The 18,735-nt window shown below is 39.6% G+C and overlaps 1 protein-coding gene across 2 annotated transcripts in view; it reads right to left on the bottom strand.

Annotated features, from left to right (window-relative positions):
- Positions 1 to 1,928: 1,928 nt before the first annotated feature.
- Positions 1,929 to 18,735, bottom strand: part of LOC122451656 (histone H3.3C-like) — a 63,128-nt gene continuing 46,321 nt past the window's right edge. Inside the window, exons 1-2 of one of the 2 annotated variants that reach the window (XM_043484548.1) lie at positions 6,044 to 6,420; positions 1,929 to 2,183 (exon numbers count right to left, since the gene is read on the bottom strand). In XM_043484548.1, the coding sequence (XP_043340483.1) occupies positions 2,076 to 2,183; positions 6,044 to 6,346 (411 nt within the window). In that variant the 5' untranslated portion in view covers positions 6,347 to 6,420 and the 3' untranslated portion in view covers positions 1,929 to 2,075. Of the gene's footprint in view, positions 2,184 to 6,043; positions 6,421 to 18,735 lie in introns of those variants that run through there. The other variant, XR_006272494.1, reaches the window with a different exon arrangement.

Genomic DNA, 18,735 nt, shown 5'->3' on the forward strand with positions numbered 1-18,735 from the left:
ATCACTTCATGGCAAATAGATGGGGAAACAATGGAAACAGTGACAGACTTTATTTTCTTGGGCTCCAGATTCACTGCAGATGGTGACTGCAGCCATGAAATTAAAAGACACTTGGTCCTTGGAAGAAAAGTTATGACAAACCTAGACACAGTATTAAAAAGCAGAGATATTACTTTGCCAACAAAGGTCTGTCTAATCAAGGCTATTGTTTTTCCAATAGTCATGTATGGATGTGAGAGTTGGACCATAAAGAAAGCTGAGTGCCAAAGAATTGATGCTTTTGAACTGTGGTGTTGGAGAAGACTCTCGAGAGTCCCTTGGACTGCAAGGAGATCAAACCAGTCCATCCTAAAGGAAACCAGTCCTGACTATTCATTGGAATGACTGATGCTGAAGTGAAGCTCCAATCCTCTGGCCACCTGATGGGAAGAACTGACTCATTGGAAAAGACCCTGATGCTGGTAAAAAATGAAGGCAGGAGGAGAAGAGGATGACAGAGGATGAGATGGTTGGATGGTATCACCGACTTGATGGACATGAGTATGAGCAAGCTCTGGGAGTTGGTGATGGACAGGGAAGCCTGGCATGCTGTGATTCCATAGGGTCGCAAAGAGTTGGAGATGACTGAGAGACTGAACTGAACTGATATCCCACATACTTTCTGAGCATCTCTGCGTGGCTGTCTGAGAAACTTCTCAAACTTAACATGCCTAAAACCTTACTTCTGATCTCTTTCTCTCCACTTCAACCAAAAATCAGCTATGACCTTCTCATACCGATCTTTTTAGCTGCTTGGGATAAAACAAACTTGGTCTCATGCTGAGGTAGGAGGTAGTTGGGCCTCTGGACTGAATAACTGGAGTTCGTCAAGTGGAGTGAACTGGAGTTTTGTTTCCTCTGATACCTCAAGGATAAAGTTAATGGCAGGAGCTGAGCTCTGCTGGAGCAAAGAGATGAGATGAACCACATCTGTCACTCCTGAGGTTAAGGAGATGTCCAAGACTGCACATGTGCTTCCTCTGTTTAGACACTTTCCCCAGAACTATTCATATGGCTGGTAACCTCACCTATGCTGTGCCGTGCTTAGGTGCTCAGTCATGTCTGACTCTTTGTGACCCCATGGACTATATAGCTTGCCAGGCTCCTCTGTCCTTGGGGATTCTCCAGGCAAGAATACTAGAGTGGGTTGCCATGCCCTCCTCCAGGGGATCTTCCCAACTCAGGGATCGAAGCCAGGTCTCCCACATTGCAGGCAGATTCTTTACCATCTGAGCCACCAGGGAAGCCCAAGAATACTGGAATGGGTAGCCTATCCCTTCTGCAGGGGATTCTTCCCCACCCAGGAATCAAATCAGGATTTCTTCCATTGCAGGCAGATTCTTGCAGCTCAGCTACCAGGGAAGCCCCAGTAACCTCACCTACTTTACGTCTATTTTTTAAATTATTCATTTATTTATTTTTTGCTGTGCTGGGTCTTTGTTTCTGCGAGGGCTCTTTTCCTGTTGTGGCAAGTGGGGGCTACTCTCTAGCTGTGGTGCACGGGCCCCTCATTGGGGTGGCTTCTTGTTGTGGAGCACAGACTCGGGAGCACAGGCTCAACGTTTGTGGCACACGAGCTTAGCTGCTCTGTGGCATGTGGGGCCTTCCCAGATCAGGGATCAAACCCATGTCTCCTGCATTGGCAGGCGGATTCCTTACCACTGAGCCACCAGGGAAGCCTATGTCTATTTTTAAGTGTAAAGTTTTTACTGATTCAACCCAGACCTTACTTTTTAATGTTTCAATTTTCTAATAATAGCGAATTCAATTTCCTGCTTTATTCTTCCCTGTCACACTTATTCCTCACTAATGTAATTTGCTTTCATTATTTATTAACCATCTGCTTCTTCTCCACTCCCATTAGAACATAAATACCAGAGAGACAGGGATTCCTGTTTATTTTTTACTTTTCTCTTTGTGTTTTGAGACAGTGCTTGTTTTACAGTAAACTCAGGGATGTGAATGAGCACTTCCACCATAGGCTCAGGGCTACTCCAGCGGTGTCCCAGAGCTCTTCTCAGGCCCCTGTTCTCATCTTACATGGGTTGTAGCTGTCTCCTTTTTCCTTCAAGCCATGGAAAGCTCTTACTCTGGGAGTACATTCTTGCCAGATTACTATGCTGCTTGGACTCAAGGAATACAACCTGTTGAGTGGAAAGAAAATAGATTAAAAAAATAATCAAGGAAGAAACTTCATCTCAGCCAGCACTCACTTAAGACATCTTACTGAATGCTACAGGAAGAGGCCGCTTTAGTAATGCCCAGTAGCCAGGAGGGTTTCCTAGGTGGCAGACTGGTAAAGAATACACCTGCCAATGCAGGAAATGCAAGAGACGCAGGTTCAATCCCTGGGTCAGGAAGATCCCCTGGAGTAGGAAATGGCAACCCGCTCCAGTATTCTTGCCTGGAAAATTCCCTGCATGGAGGAGCCTGCTGGGCTACAGTTCATGGGGGCTCAAGAGACAGACTTGATTGATCAGACACACACAGGTACAGCACATACTAAATCACAAGCCCTAAGAAAGAGCCTGAAGAAAGTAATGCAGAAGAAGAGCAGTGGCCAATCTGAAGACAGCTTTACACTTTGCAAGGTCTTGACCTTTTCTCATTTCAGCAGCTCAACATCACTTAAGTGACAGCCCATCTAGGCAGCTGCACAGCTTCTCTGTCCTTGAAGTAAAACACAATGAAATAAAATCATACAAAGCCACCTTAAATTTTTAACATGGGAAATGAACTATTTGACCATGCAAAAAGCCAAACCCAGGTCATCCCTCAGAAAAATATGTTTGTATTTTGTAATATCAATCAGCAAACACAAAAGAGTGATCAAAGACAGCATTATCATTTTATAATAGCAACCTAATTATTGATGGTATAACTTGCTTAAAAAGTATCTATTAGAACACAAATAACTTTTGTTCCACATTTTAAATTTCATTTTATTTTATATTTGGGTAAACTATTTTTTATCATAGCTGCAAATTTTACAAAGAAATAAAATTAAAAATTCAGTATTTACAAAAATGTGTTATAGCTGTTTCAGTATCATGTCAATATCTAATTACTGATGAGATAATCTTATGTTGTCAGTTAGTGATTACATTTTAATAAATAATTACATCTATAAATAGGACTTCCCTGGTGGTGCAGTGAATAAGAATTCACTTGCCAACGCATGAGACATGGGTTCGATCCTAATCCGGGAAGATTCCACATGCCTCAGAGCAACTAAGCCGCTGTACCACAACTACTAAGCCTGCAACCTCTAGAGCCTGTGCTTCAGAACAAGAGAAGTCATCACAATTAGAAGCCTGCACACTGCAATGAAGAGTAGCCCCTGCTCACTGAAACCAGAGAAAGCCCGTGCAAAGCAATGAAGACCCCAAAATAAATAAATAAATAAATTAATTAAATACATAAAATGTTAGTGATTGTGTGATTGTACTTGCAACAACCAAAACAATGTAAATAATGGTAAAAATTTCTTAATATATCTACTATGTTAAGGAAATATTGAGCCAAATGACTAAAAAAACTCATATTAGTTCCAGCTATAAATGTGTATTAACCATTACATTAACTATGTTGAGGAACATTAGTATGTTTTCAGAATTGGAACTAAAAGTCTGTTTCCTTAATTTTTCCTATGATAAAATCATAGTAGTTTTTGCAGCAAAACAAAATATTAATTTATGGTATCATTTTAAAAAATCTGTTTATTTCCATAAAGTTAAATTTAAAAAATCAGCAAATACTGTGAAACGATTAGATATAAAAGGCTGTTGGTCCACTTACAGATGGTTTATTTATTTTTAATGTTACCTTCTGTATGGTTTTATACATATCACAATATTTAAGCATGTTTTGTGTATAAATAAGTAAAAGTAATGGTCATATGAAATTTCACGTTTTCATTAAGGATAGCTATTTGCATAAATGCACCTGCATTTTCCCATTCAGTTTTTTACCTGATAGAAGGAACAATTCAAAACACCTACTGCTGCTACTGCTGCTAAGTCACTTCAGTCGTGTCCAACCCTGTGTGACCCCAGAGACGGCAGTCCACCAGGCTCCCCCATCCCTGGGATTCTCCAGGCAAGAACACTGGAGTGGGCTGCCATTTCCTTCTCCAGTGCATGAAAGTGAAAAGTGAAAGTGAAGTCTCTCAGTCGTGTCCGAGTCGCAACGACTCCATGGACTGCAGCCCACCAGGCTCCTCCGTCCATGGGATTTTCCAGGCAAGAGTACTGGAATGGGTTACCATTTCCTTCTCCGAAAACACCTACAAGTCTTTGTAAAAAATTTAAATTGACTGGGGTTTCACTAGGAGTTTGTACCAACTTCTCTTCAAACTATGTGCCTAAATTACATGACCCAGAGAGAACGGTTAAATAGAAATTCTTACAAAGTAATTTTTACCAGTGGTAAACTGTATTTTAAAAATTAAATGTAAATGTATTAAAGGAATTAAAATATGAAATATATTGGGTGTGTACTAACTATAAAGTATAAAAGATGGATTGGGGTATTTTTTTTTGGTAAATAAGTTCACTTGTAAAATTAGTCAACATACATAATTGACCTAAAAACTTCAGTAGAAGGATAAATTTTAAAATCACTTGGAAAGACATCTCTATGAAATGATTTTCGCTGGAACTTATGCCAGAGGACACCATTTTAACTGGTAAGTGAGTGTGCTAAGTCGCTTCAGTGGTGTCTGTCTGACTCTTTCATGACCCCCGCCAGGCTACATGGGATTCTCCAGGCAAGAATACTGGAGTGGGCTGCTGTTTCCTCCTCCAGGGGATCTTCCCAACCCAGGGATCGAACCCACATCTTTGGCTCCTGTATTGCCAGGCACATTCTTTACCACTAGTGCCACCTAGAAAGCTCTATTTTAGCTGACAGAGGTTCTGTAAACTGAAGCTATGTGTGCCCCACAGCAAGTTTACTCAAAGGATTATTATAATACAAACTCCACAAGGAAAATAACTTCAGCATTGTTCCCTCTTGATAGAGAACAACTCAACATAGTTATGAGACCAACCACAACACAAAGAAAAGCTGCACTAACTATAAGTAACAGATGATGTTGGTATGAATAGCTTGTATTATATTCTAGGGCCCTTACAAATCAATCCAGTGTTTGCATTATCACCTAGAGGGTTAGTTAACACGTGGTACAATGAGGACTTATACAAGGTATAATGTGCAAAAGTACTTTAACTATGTAGGAAAACGTGCAGTCTAGTTAGGAGAAAACCAACTATACTCTGAATCCCACACAGCTTAATGACAAGACTCCCCACTACATGTCAATGTGAAACACTTAATTTTAAAACGCTGACACTACAATATACAAAATAGCTGTTATAAATGCACATAGTGTATTCTATAGCTGTGAGGTTTACTTTTTTTGTTTTTAAGGAAACTGCAAGTTACACTGTGGTTAAGACTTGTATCTTCATCCCTTGAAAAAGCCCACATTCACAGTCATGTATGGTTGGACTTAACAGCCCCAACTGTTAAAAACACTTAGATCAAGTCATAACCACTTTTACCGCAAAAGGACCCAGTATAGGTTTATCAATTCTAGTACCATAATAATTACCCAACAGGTCATTAACCTACAGAAAACATGCATCATGAGAAGCAAGAAATATCACTCGTCCCTTTTGCATATTAACAACTTGTCTTTTCCGAGCAACAGTGCTCATATTAACTGAAGTCTGTGAACGGCCACTTTTCCCACTCATCCTGAGTGAAAGATGGAACGACTTAAGTACAAACACAACATACTATAAACAATTTCCTACCAAAAAAAGTCACAAACTAAGCCAAAGTATTTTACAGAATTCACTACAAAACACCACAAAAACTGTCTTCAGTGAAACTCCCCTCCGGCCCCCTCCCCTATCCAGCGAGCCAACGGGATGTCTTTGGGGCGTGACGGTGACTCCGCATGGACCGCGCACGGCTGAGGATCTTCAGACAAACCCACCAGGTACGCTTCGCTAGCCTCCTGCAGCGTACGGATGGCGGCACTCTGGAACTTCAAGTCGGTTTTGAAATCCTGGGCGATCTCCCTCACCAACCTCTGGAAAGGCAGCTTCCGAATCAGAAAATGGGTGGATTTCTGGTAAGGACGGATTTCTCGGAGGGCAACGGTCCCGGGCCTGTAGCGATGAGGTCTTGTCATCCCGCTGGTAGAGGGGTCGCTTTTCCCGGCCGCTTCGATGACCAGCTGTTTGCGGGGCGCTTTCCCACCCGTGGATTTACAAGCTGTCCTCTTGGTCCGGGCCATTTTCTTTGAGACCACTGCCCAAGTCCTAGGCCACTTCTTCGAACGCGGCGCCTCCTCTGCTGCCCAACGGAGAGCCGGGCGAAGGGCGGAACCCCCTCTAACGAACGACCAAACCGCTCCACCGCGGTGTTCTTCCTATTACCCTGATGGACTGGCAGTTTTTTAAAGATCAGACAAAACAAAAATCTTGAAGAGTCTGAAATACGTTAGAAAGACTATGTATTCATAAATAGCGGATTAGGCTTAAAATATAATTGTCTTAAAATACAGTTATTTTATTTATAATAAAATTTTCTAAGACAGGTATCACTGAATGCTATTTGGGCATGGAGAAGGAAATGGCAACCCACTCCAGTAGTCTTGCCTGGAAAATCCCGTGGACAGAGGAGCCTGGTAGGCTACAGTCCATGGAGTCACAAAGAGTCAGACAGGACTGAGTGACTTTACTTTATGTGTAAAATACATTTCATCAATACATTTTATCTGTCACTTCAGTAAGTAACAAAATAATAAAATACAGATTATTATTTGTTTCATGCAAAACAAATAATACACTTGCTTTCCATAGAAGTTTTTCTCAGTTTTCAAAATATTTTCCCAAATTCAATGGTTACAACAACACATTCTTGTTATTTTAAATATATACATGTGAAAATTGAGATTCAGATTAAGCAAATGGCTTGCCAGAGTTTTCAAAACCATTTCTACAGAGCTAGTATGTAAATTTGTATCAATTCACCATCAAGTCTTATTTTCCATTTTGTTTTTAACTTCTGTTCTTATCAGAGAGTCTGGATCAAATTGGTCTCAGTAAATATGAAGTGTATTTCTTTGTTTGGTTATGTTTTTAGAGAATAAATTATGACTAAGCTAATGACTGAAAAAAAGCCAGTGAAAAGATTTTAAATCTCATTCTTTGAATTTGATTTATTTATAAATCTACAATTTCAGCTTTGTTAAAGCATAATTGACATAAAATTATAGAATATTTAAAGTGTATGTCATGGTGGTTTGACATACATATACATGGTAAAAGAATTCTCATCTATCACTTCAAATATTTAAGTCTTTTTTGTATTTATTTATTTTTTGTATTTGAAAATACAAATTCTACTCAGCAAATTTCAGTTACAAATAGAGTGTTATCAACTATAGTCACCATGTTTTACATTAGATCCTGAAACCTTATTAATCTTGTCACTGTAATTTATTCACTGTAACATTTACCACTCTCTTGTTATTTCCCAGCCTCTAGCCCTTGGAAATCATTTTTTCTACTCTCTGTTTCTATGAATTTGACATTCCACCCCTCCAGATTCCACATGTATGTGATAGCATGTAGTCTGGCTTATTTATTTTGCACATTGCCCCCCAAATTCCATCAATGTTTTTGAAAATGGAAGGATTTCCTCCTTTTTCGTGGCTGGTTAATATTCCATTGAGTATGTGTGTGTGGCTTTTTATTCATTCATCCTTTGATGGACATTTAGGTTGCTTCTATAAAGAACCCTCCTGCCAATGCAGGAGACATAAGAGACAAGGGTTAGACCCCTGGGTCAGGAAGATCCCCTGGAGGAGGGCACAGCAACCCACTCCAGTATTCTTGCTGGAGAATCCTATGGACAAGGCATCTTGCAGGCTGCAGTCCACAGGGTCGCACAGAGTTGGGCATGACTGAAGGGACTCAGCACACACAGACATACCTTGGCTAATGGGAATAATGCTGCAATGAACATGGGAGTGAGACAGCTCTTTGATACCCGGTTTTTATTTCCTTTGGATGAACACTCACAAGTGGAATGACTGGATCACACTGTAGTTCCGTTTTTAATTTATTTTGAAGAAACACCATAATGTTTTCCATAATGGCTGTACCAACGTACATTCCCACCAACAGTGTATGAGGGTTCCCTTATCTCCACATCCTCTGTAATACTTGTAGCATCTTATCTTTTTGATGATAAGCTTTCTGACAATTATGAGGTTATATCTCACTGCAGTTTTGATTTGTACTTCCTGTTGCTTAGTGATGCTGAGCACCTTTTCATGTACCTGTTGGCCAGTTGTATGTCTTCTTTGGGAAAATGTCTATTTAGGTCCTTTGTCCATTTTTATATCATATTGCCTCCCCCCCATTGAATTGCATGATTACATGCATTTTGGATATTAACCTATTATCAGATTTATGATTTGCAAATATTTCCTCTCATTCTATGGGTTGCCTTTTCATTTTTAAAATTGTTTCCTGTGCAGAAGGTTTTAAGTTTGATGTGGTCTTCTCATTTATTTTTGCTTTTGGTGTCAAATCCAAAAAACCCTTGCCAAGACTGACGTCAAGGAATTTAGTTCTGATATTTTCTTCTAGGAATTTCATGGTTTGGGTCTCATGTCCAAATATTTAGTCTGTTTTGCATTGATTTTTCCATATGGTGTAAGATAGGGGTCTGCTTACCTTTTTTGCATGTGGCCGTCTGTTTTCTCCAACATCATTTATTGAAGAAACTATTCTTTCTTCACTGTATCTTGGCTCCTTTAGTTGATAACTGATGTGCAAACTTATTTCTGGGCTCTCTATTCTGTCCCATTGAATATGTGTCTGTTTTTATGCCAATACAATATTGCTTTGATTCAATTCAGTTCAGTTGTTCAGTCATGTCCGACTCTTTGTGACTCCATGGACCACAGCACGCCAAGCTTCCCTGCCCATCACCAACTCCTGGAGCTTGCTCAAACTCATATCCATCGAGCCAGTGATGCCATCCAACCATCTCATCCTCTGTCATCCTTTTCTCCTCCTGCCTTCATTTTTTACCAGCATCAGGGTCTTTTCAAATGAGTCAGTTCTTCACATCAGGTGGCCAGAGGATTGGAGTTTCAGCTTCAGCATCAGTCATTCCAATGAATAGTCAGGACTGGTTTCCTTTAGGATTGACTGGTCTGATCTCCTTGCAGTCCAAGGGACTCTCAAGAGTCTTCTCCAACACCACAGTTCAAAAGCATCAATTCTTAGACACTCAGCCTTCTTTATGGTCCAACTCTCACATCCATACATGACTACTGAAAAAAACCATAGCTTTGACTAGATGGACATTTATTGGCAAAGTAATGTCTCTGCTTTTTAATATGCTGTCTAGGTTGGTCATAACTATTCTTCCAAGGAGCAAGCATCTTTTAATTTCATGGCTGCAGTCACCATCTGCAGGGATCTCGGAGCCCAAGAAAACAAAGTCTGCCACTGTTTCCACTGTTTCCCCATCTATTTGCCACGAAGTGATGGGATCAGATGCCATGATCTTCATTTTTTGAATGCTGAGTTTTAAGCCAGCCTTTTCACTCGCCTTTTTCACTTTCATCAAGAGGCTTTTTAGTTCTTCTTCACTTTCTGCCATAAGGGTGGTGTCATCTGCATATCTGAGGTTATTGATATTTCTCCTGGCAATCTTGATTCCAGCTTGTGCTTTATCCAACTTGGCATTTCACATGATGTACTCTGCATATAAGTTAAATAAGCAGAGTGACAATATACAGCCTTGACGTACTGCTTTCCCACTTTGGAACCAGTCCACTGTTCCATGTCCAGTTCTAACTGTTGCTTCTTGACCTGCATATAGATTTCTCAGGAGGCAGGTCAGGTGGTCTGGTATTCCCATCTCTTTAAGAATTTTCCACAGTTTGTTGTAATCCACACAGTCAATGGCTTTAGCATAGTCAATAAAGTCAATTGCTTTGATTACTATAGCTTATAATATAATTTTAAGTCAGAGAACATAATGCCTCCAGCTTTTCTTTTTTCTCAAACCTCTTTCAGCTATTTGGGTCTTTTGTGGGTCCATGCACATTTTAGAACTTTTGGTTTATTTCTGTAGAAAATGCTTTTGGAATTTTGGTAGGGCTTACATTGAATCTGTAGATTGCTTTGGGTAACACGGACATTTCAACAATATTAATTTTTCCAATTGATGAGCATAGACTACCTTTTCATTTTCATTTATTTTGTAATCCTTAATTTCTGTCGTAAGTGTCCTATACTTTGTAAAGATCTCTCATCTTCTTTGTTAAGATTATTCCTAGGTTTTAAAAATTCTTTTTGATGCTATTAGAACTTAAAATCTAAAGCTCAGATTATATTTTCTGCAGATCTTACCTCCTTTCTACTGAGTAGGTTCTCCAGCTGTTGAAGCACCATTTATCAAGGAAGACTGATCAGGTACTGAATATTTAGTTTTATACTGTTTCATTCAATATAAATGCTTTCATAAGTAGAATTTTAATTAAGATATAGCCTCAAATTCCTATATGATTACATAAATTTGATATCTATAGAAATAAATGTCTATATTTAGTAAACTATTTAGGTAATTTCAAGTATCAAGTACTATCCTTTTGGCCTTTCAGTCCCAACACTGGGTTGGCTATTAATACTTCATGCTGGTAAGATAATGTTATTTTTCTATTAATTCTATCAAGTTATTTGGTGAATTTCTACTTAGAAATGTTCTGTTTCTACTTAGAAAAGTCATAAATAAAGGCTTTTTAAAAAAATACCCTGGGTTTTTCGTCATGTGTTATTATTCAGTTCTACCATATTGAATATTTCTAAAATTACTCTAGTTAACCATGCTTCCAAAAGAGAACAAAATGTTATCCAAGAGTGAATCCTGTCATGCTGCAATCCATGGGGTCCCAAAGAGTCAGACACGACTGAGCAACCAAATAACAAGAGTGAATTATTTTTTTTTTTTTAGGTGATTGTTTCTCATAAAGATTCTCTCTGATAATCTATCTTATAAAAAGAGTAGAGAATAAACTCACAGGCTGAGAAAGAGCATAGTGTTTACTAGTCAGGAAAGGAAATACAATTTATTAAATTATTCCAGATTATCTATAGATGATTACAGATATAAATATTTTACAGACTTCAGCCAACCACATTACATGTGAAGATATCATGTTTGAAAAAAGACAATCAAAGAATTCACAACATCAAAGTATAGTGCAAGAAGTATACTTGCACTACTTGCAGTACTAAACGCTGGTCTGGAGGAAGCACAAGCTGGAATCAAGATTGCCGGGAGAAATATCAATAACCTCAGATATGCAGATGACACCACCCTTATGGCAGAAAGTGAAGAAGAACTAAACAGCCTCTTGATGAAAGTGAAATAGGAGAGTGAAAATGTTGGCTTAAAGTTCAACATTCAGAAAACTAAGATCATGGCATCTGGCCCCATCACTTCATGGCAAATAGATGGGGAAACAGTGGAAACTGGCTGACTTTAATTTTCTGGGCTCCAAAATCACTGTGGATGTTGATTGTAGCCATGAAATTGAAAGACGCTTGCTCCTTGGAAGGAAAGTTATGACCAACCTAGACAGCATATTAAAAAGCAAAGACAAGGGAGGAGCCAAGATGGCGGAGGAGTAGGACGGGGAGACCACTTTCTCTCCTACAAATTCATCAAAAGAATATCTGAACGCAGAGCAAACTTCACAAAACAACTTCTGATCGCTAGCTGAGGTCATCAGGCGCCCAGAAAAGCAGCCCATTGTCTTCGAAAGGAGGTAGGACAAAAGATAAAACGTGAGACAAAAGAGCTAAGGACGGAGATCCGTCTTGGGAAGCAAGTCTTTAGAGGACGTTTCCAGACACCGGGAAACCCTCGCTCTGGCGGGCCTGGGGGAAGTGTTTGAATCTAGGAGGGCAACCTGACTGGGAGGGAAACAATAAATAAAACCCACAGATTACGTGCCTAAAAGCAACTCTCAGCAGAAAAGTGCCCCAGACACCCGCATCCGCCACCAGCAAGTGGGGGCAGCACGGAGAGGAGCGGGCGGCATTGTTTGGGGCAGGGTCCGGGCCTGAGTGCCCTGAGGACAATCGGAGGGAGCTTTTGTGAGTTGCCGGCTTGAACTGTGGGAGAGCAGGGAAGAGAGAGAAAATTGGCCGGCCCGAACTCGCTGCCGGCCGTTCGCGGAACGGGGGTACCGAGAGAGTCCGGAGAGGGGCTCGCAGACTGCGGGCCGGCCCGGACCCGCCGGAGGCAGGAGCAGGTCGCGGCGAGACACAGCGCGCAGGCACCCGACCGATGCGGGCGGGGACGGGCTGGGGGCAGAGGGCAGAAGGCGCACATACCCCATACCCGACTGGCGCCGGCAGAAACCGAGATTGGGACCGTGGAAGGGAGAGGGTGCGCTGCACCCGGAGAGAGTGCGCTGGTCAAGCTCCTGGCTGCCTGGACCGCTCTGACGGGGAAGGCACAAAGAGCAGGCGCAGCCTTTTGTTCCGCGCTTTTGTGGATCACCCGAGGGCTGGAGCTGCGCGCGGCGCGCTCCATGTGGAGCAGCCGGGATCCTAAGCAGCGCAGGCCGAGAAACCAGCGCCAGCCTCTCCCGGCAGCGCCAGCCCCTCCCCGCAGCGTCACCCCTCCCAGCAGCGCGACAGAACTAGCTACCTGAATAAGAGTCCACCTCCGCCCGCCTGTGTCAGGGCGGAATTGAGGCTCTGAAGAAACCGGCAAACAGAAGACAAATAAACAAAGGGAACCGCTTCAGGAGAGAGCGGTGCAACAGATTAAAATCCCTGTAGAAAACACCGATTACACCGGAAGAGGCCTGTAGATATCGAGAACTGTAAGCTGGAACTAGGAGATATCTGAAACTGAGCCGAACCGACACTGACCACAACAGCTCCAGAGAAATTCCTAGATATATTTTTACTTTTTTTTTTAATAAGAAAAAAATTTTTTTTTAATTTTTTCTTTTTTATTTTTTCTCTTTTATTTTCCTTTAAAATTCCCTATTACTCCCCCATCACTCCTTAACTTTCATTTTCATAGATTTTTACGATTTTTTTAATTAGGGAAAATTCTTTTTTTTTTCTCTCTCTTTCTTTTTTTTCCTCCTTTTTCTCTTCTATTTTCTATTTTTCTTTTTCTCTTATTTCTTTTAAAGTCCTCTAGTACTCCTCTACTACTCCTTAATTTTCATTTTCAATACACTATAACCTTACCAAAAAAAAAAAAGAGAAGCCCTATTTTTTAAACTGAACTTCATATATATTTAAAAAAAAATTTTTGTGTGTGTGTTTTGGTTTTTGTTTTTAATATAGTATTTTTAAGAGTCTAATCTCTACTCTAGATTTTTAATTTTTGTTTTTCAATATATGATATAAATTGTGAATATTTAAGAATCCAATATTCAGTTCCCATTTTTATTCAGGAGTGTGTTGATTTTTCTCTCCCAATCTTGACTCTCTGTTTTCTACCTCAGAACACCTCTATTTCCTCCTTTCTCCTTTTCTTCCCAATCCAATTCTGTGAATCTTGGTGGGTATCTGGGCTACGGAGAACATTCTGGGAACAGACAACTGCGTAGATCTGTCTCTCTCCTCTTGAGTCCCCCTTTGTCTCCTCCTGCTCAACACTATCTCCCTCCTCCCTCTCCTCTTCTTCATGTAACTCTGTGAACCTCTCTGGGTGTCCCTAACGGGAGAGAATCTTTTCGCCATTAACCTAGAAGTTTTATTATCAGTGCTGTGTAGTTGGAGAAGTCCTGAGACTACAGGAAGAATAAAACTGAAATCCAGAGGCAGGAGACTTAAGCCCAAAACCTGAGAACACCAGAAAACTCCTGACTACATGGAACTTTAAGTAATAAGTGACCGTCCAAAAGCCTCCATACCTACACTGAAACCAACCACCACCCAAGAGCCAATAAGTTTTAGAGCAAGACATACCAAGCAAATTCTCCAGCAACGCAGGAACATAGCCCTAAACGTCAACATACAGGCTGCCCAAGGTGACACCTAACACATAGACCCATCTCAAAACTCATTACTGAGCACTCCATTGCTCTCCAGAGAGAAGAAATCAAGTTCCACGCACCAGAACACCGACGCAAACTTTCCTAACCAGGAAACCTTGACAAGCCAATCGTCTAACCCCACCCACTGGGAAAAACCTCCACAATAAAAAGGAACCACAGACCTCCAGAATACAAAAAGCCCAGTCCAGACACAGCAATCTAAACAAGATGAAAAGGCAGAGAAATACCCAACAGGTAAAGGAACATGAAAAATGCCCACCAAGTCAAGCAAAAGAGGAGGAGATAGGGAATCTACCTGAAAAAGAATTTAGAATAATGATAATAAAAATGATCCAAAATCTTGAAAACAAAATGGAGTTACAGATAAATAGCCTGGAGACAAAGATTGAAAAGATGCAAGAAATGTTTAATAAAGACCTAGAAGAAATAAAAAAGAGTCAATTAAAAATGAATAATGCAATGAATGAGATCAAAAACACTCTGGAGGGAACCAAGAGTAGAATAACGGAGACAGAAGATAGGATAAGTGAGGTAGAAGATAAAATGGTGGAAATAAATGAAGCAGAGAGGAAAAAAGAAAAAAGATCAAAAGAAATGAGGACAACCTCAGGGACCTCTGGGACAATGTGAAACGCCCCAACATTCGAATCATAGGAATCCCAGAAGAAGAAGACAAAAAGAAAGGCCATGAGAAAATACTCGAGGAGATAATAGCTGAAAACTTCCCTAAAATGGGGAAGGAAATAGCCACCCAAGTCCAAGAAACCCAGAGAGTCCCAAACAGGATAAACCCAAGGCGAAACACCCCAAGACACATATTAATCAAATTAACAAAGATCAAACACAAAGAACAAATATTAAAAGCAGCAAGGGAGAAACAACAAATAACACACAAAGGGATTCCCATAAGGATAACAGCTGATCTATCAATAGAAACCCTCCAGGCCAGAAGGGAATGGCAAGACATACTGAAAGTAATGAAAGAGAATAACCTACAACCTAGATTACTGTACCCAGCAAGTATCTCATTCAGATATGAAGGAGAATTCAAAAGCTTTACAGACAAGCAAAGGCTGAGAGAATTCAGCACCACCAAACCAGCTCTTCAACAAATGCTAAAGGATCTTCTCTAGATAGGAAATGCAGAAAGGTTGTATAAACGTGAACCCAAAACAACAAAGTAAATGGCAACGGGACCACACCTATCAATAATTACCTTAAATGTAAATGGGTTGAATGCCCCAACCAAAAGACAAAGATTGGCTGAATGGATACAAAAACAAGACCCCTATATATGCTGTCTACAAGAGACCCACCTCAAAGCAAGAGACACATACAGACTAAAAGTGAAGGGCTGGAAAAAAATATTTCATGCAAACGGAGACCAAAAGAAAGCAGGAGTCGCAATACTCATATCAGATAAAATAGACTTTCAAATAAAGGCTGTGAAAAGAGACAAAGAAGGACACTACATAATGATCAAAGGATTAATGCAAGAAGAAGATATAACAATTATAAATATATATGCACCCAACATAGGAGCACCACAATATGTGCGGCAAACGCTAACGAGTATGAAAGAGGAAATTAATACTAACACAATAATAGTGGGAGACTTTAATACCCCACTCACAACTATGGATAGATCAACTAAACAGAAAATTAACAAGGAAACACAAACCTTGAATGACACAATGGACCAGCTAGACCTGATTGATATCTATAGGACATTTCACCCCAAAACAATCAACTTCACCTTTTTCTCAAGTGCACACGGAACCTTCTCCAGAACAGACCACATCCTGGGCCATAAAACTGGTCTTGGAAAATTCAAAAAAATTGAAATCATTCCAGTCATCTTTTCTGACCACAGTGCAGTAAGATTACATCTCAATTACAGGAAAAAAATGTTAAAAATGCAAACATATGGAGGCTAAATAACACGCTTCTGAATAACCAACAAATCATAGAAGAAATCAAAAAAAAGAAATCAATATGCATAGAAATGAATGAAAATGAAAACACAACAACCCAAAACCTATGGATACTGTAAAGCAGTGCTAAGGGGAAGGTTCATAGCATTACAGGCTCACATCAAGAAACAAGAAAAAAGCCAAAAAAATAACCTAACTCTACACCTAAAGCAACTAGAGAAGGAAGACATGAAGAACCCCAGGGTTAGTAGAAGGAAAGAAATCTTAAAAATTAGGGCAGAAATAAATGCAAAAAAACTAAAGAGACGATAGCAAAAATCAACAAAGCTAAAAGCTGGTTTTTTGAAAAAATAAACAAAATTGACAAACCATTAGCAAGACTCATTAAGAAGCAAGAGAGAACCAAATTAACAAAATTAGAAATGAAAAGGAGAGATCACAACAGACAACACTGAAATACAAAGGATCATAAGAGACTACTACCAGCAGCTCTATGCCAATAAAATGGACAACTTGGATGAAATGGACAAATTCTTAGAAAAGTATAACCTTCCAAAACTGAACCAGGAAGAAATAGAAGATCTTAACAGACCCATCACAAGCAAGGAAATCGAAACTGTAATCAAAAATCTTCCAGCAAACAAAAGCCCAGGACCAGATGGCTTCACAGCTGAATTCTACCAAAAATTTAGAGAAGAGCTAACACCTACCTTACTCAAACTCTTCCAGAAAATTGCAGAAGAAGGTAAACTTCCAAACTCATTCTATGAGGCCACCATCACCCTAATTCCAAAACCAGACAAAGATGCCACAAAAAAAGAAAACTACAGGCCAATATCACTGATGAACATAGATGCAAAAATCCTTAACAAAATTCTAGCAAACAGAATCCAACAACATATTAAAAAAATCATACACCACGACCAAGTGGGCTTTATCCCAGGAATGCAAGGATTCTTTAATATCCGCAAATCAATCAATGTAATACACCACATTAACAAATTGAAAGATAAAAACCATATGATTATCTCAATAGATGCAGAGAAAGCCTTTGACAAAATTCAACACTCATTTATGATTAAAACTCTCCAAAAAGCAGGAATAGAAGGAACATACCTCAACATAATAAAAGCTATATATGACAAACCCACAGCAAGTATCACCCTCAATGGAGAAAAATTGAAAGCATTTCCCCTGAAATCAGGAACAAGACAAGGGTGCCCACTCTCACCACTACTATTCAACATAGTGTTGGAAGTTTTGGCCACAGCAATCAGAGCAGAAAAAAAAGTAAAAGGAATCCAGATAGGAAAAGAAGAAGTGAAACTCTCGCTGTTTGCAGATGACATGATCCTCTACATAGAAAACCCTAAAGACTCTTCCAGAAAATTACTAGAGCTAATCAATGAATATAGTAAAGTTGCAGGATATAAAATTAACACACAGAAATCCCTTGCATTCCTATACACTAACAATGAAAAAAACAGAAAGAGAAATTAAGGAAACAATACCATTCACCATTGCAACAAAAAGAATAAAATACTTAGGAGTATATCTACCTAAAGAAACAAAAGACCTATACATAGAAAACTATAAAACACTGATGAAAGAAATCAAAGAGGACACAAACAGATGGAGAAACAAACCGTGTTCATGGATTGGAAGAATCAATATTGTCAAAATGGCTATTCTACCCAAAGCAATCTATAGATTCAATGCAATCCCTATCAAGCTACCAACGGTATTTTTCACAGAACTAGACCAAAGAATTTCACAATTTGTATGGAAATACAAAAAACCTCGAATAGCCAAAGTAATCTTGAGAAAGAAGAATGGAACTGGAGGAATCAACCTGCCTGACTTCAGACTCTACTACAAAGCCAGTCATCAGGACAGTATGGTACTGGCACAAAGACAGAAATATAGATCAATGGAACAGAATAGAAAGCCCAGAGATAAATCCACGAACTTATGGACACCTTATCTTTGACAAAGGAGGCAAGGATACACAATGGAAAAAAGACAACCTCTTTAACAAGTGGTGCTGGGATAACTGGTCAACCACTTGTAAAAGAATGAAACTAGAACACTTTCTAACACCATACACAAAAATAAACTCAAAATGGATTAAAGATCTAAATGTAAGACCAGAAACTATAAAACTCCTAGAGGAGAACATAGGCAAAACACTCTCCGACATAAATCACAGCAAGATCCTCTATGACCCACCTCCCAGAATATTGGAAATAAAAGCAAAACTAAACAAATGGGACCTAATGAAACTTAAAAGCTTTTGCACTACAAAGGAAACTATAAGTAAGGTGAAAAGACAGCCCTCAGATTGGGAGAAAATAATAGCAAATGAAGAAACAGACAAAGGATTAATCTCAAAAATATACAAGCAACTCCTGAAGCTCAATTCCAGAAAAAATAAATGACCCAATCAAAAAATGGGCCAGAGAACTAAACAGACATTTCTCCAAAGAAGACATACAGATGGCTAACAAACACATGAAAAGGTGCTCAACATCACTCATTATTAGAGAAATGCAAATCAAAACCACAATGAGGTACCATTACACGCCAGTCAGGATGGCTGCTATCCAAAAGTCTACAGCAATAAATGCTGGA

Source organism: Cervus canadensis, chromosome 13, assembly GCF_019320065.1.
Source record: "Cervus canadensis isolate Bull #8, Minnesota chromosome 13, ASM1932006v1, whole genome shotgun sequence".
NCBI lineage: Eukaryota > Metazoa > Chordata > Mammalia > Artiodactyla > Cervidae > Cervus > Cervus canadensis.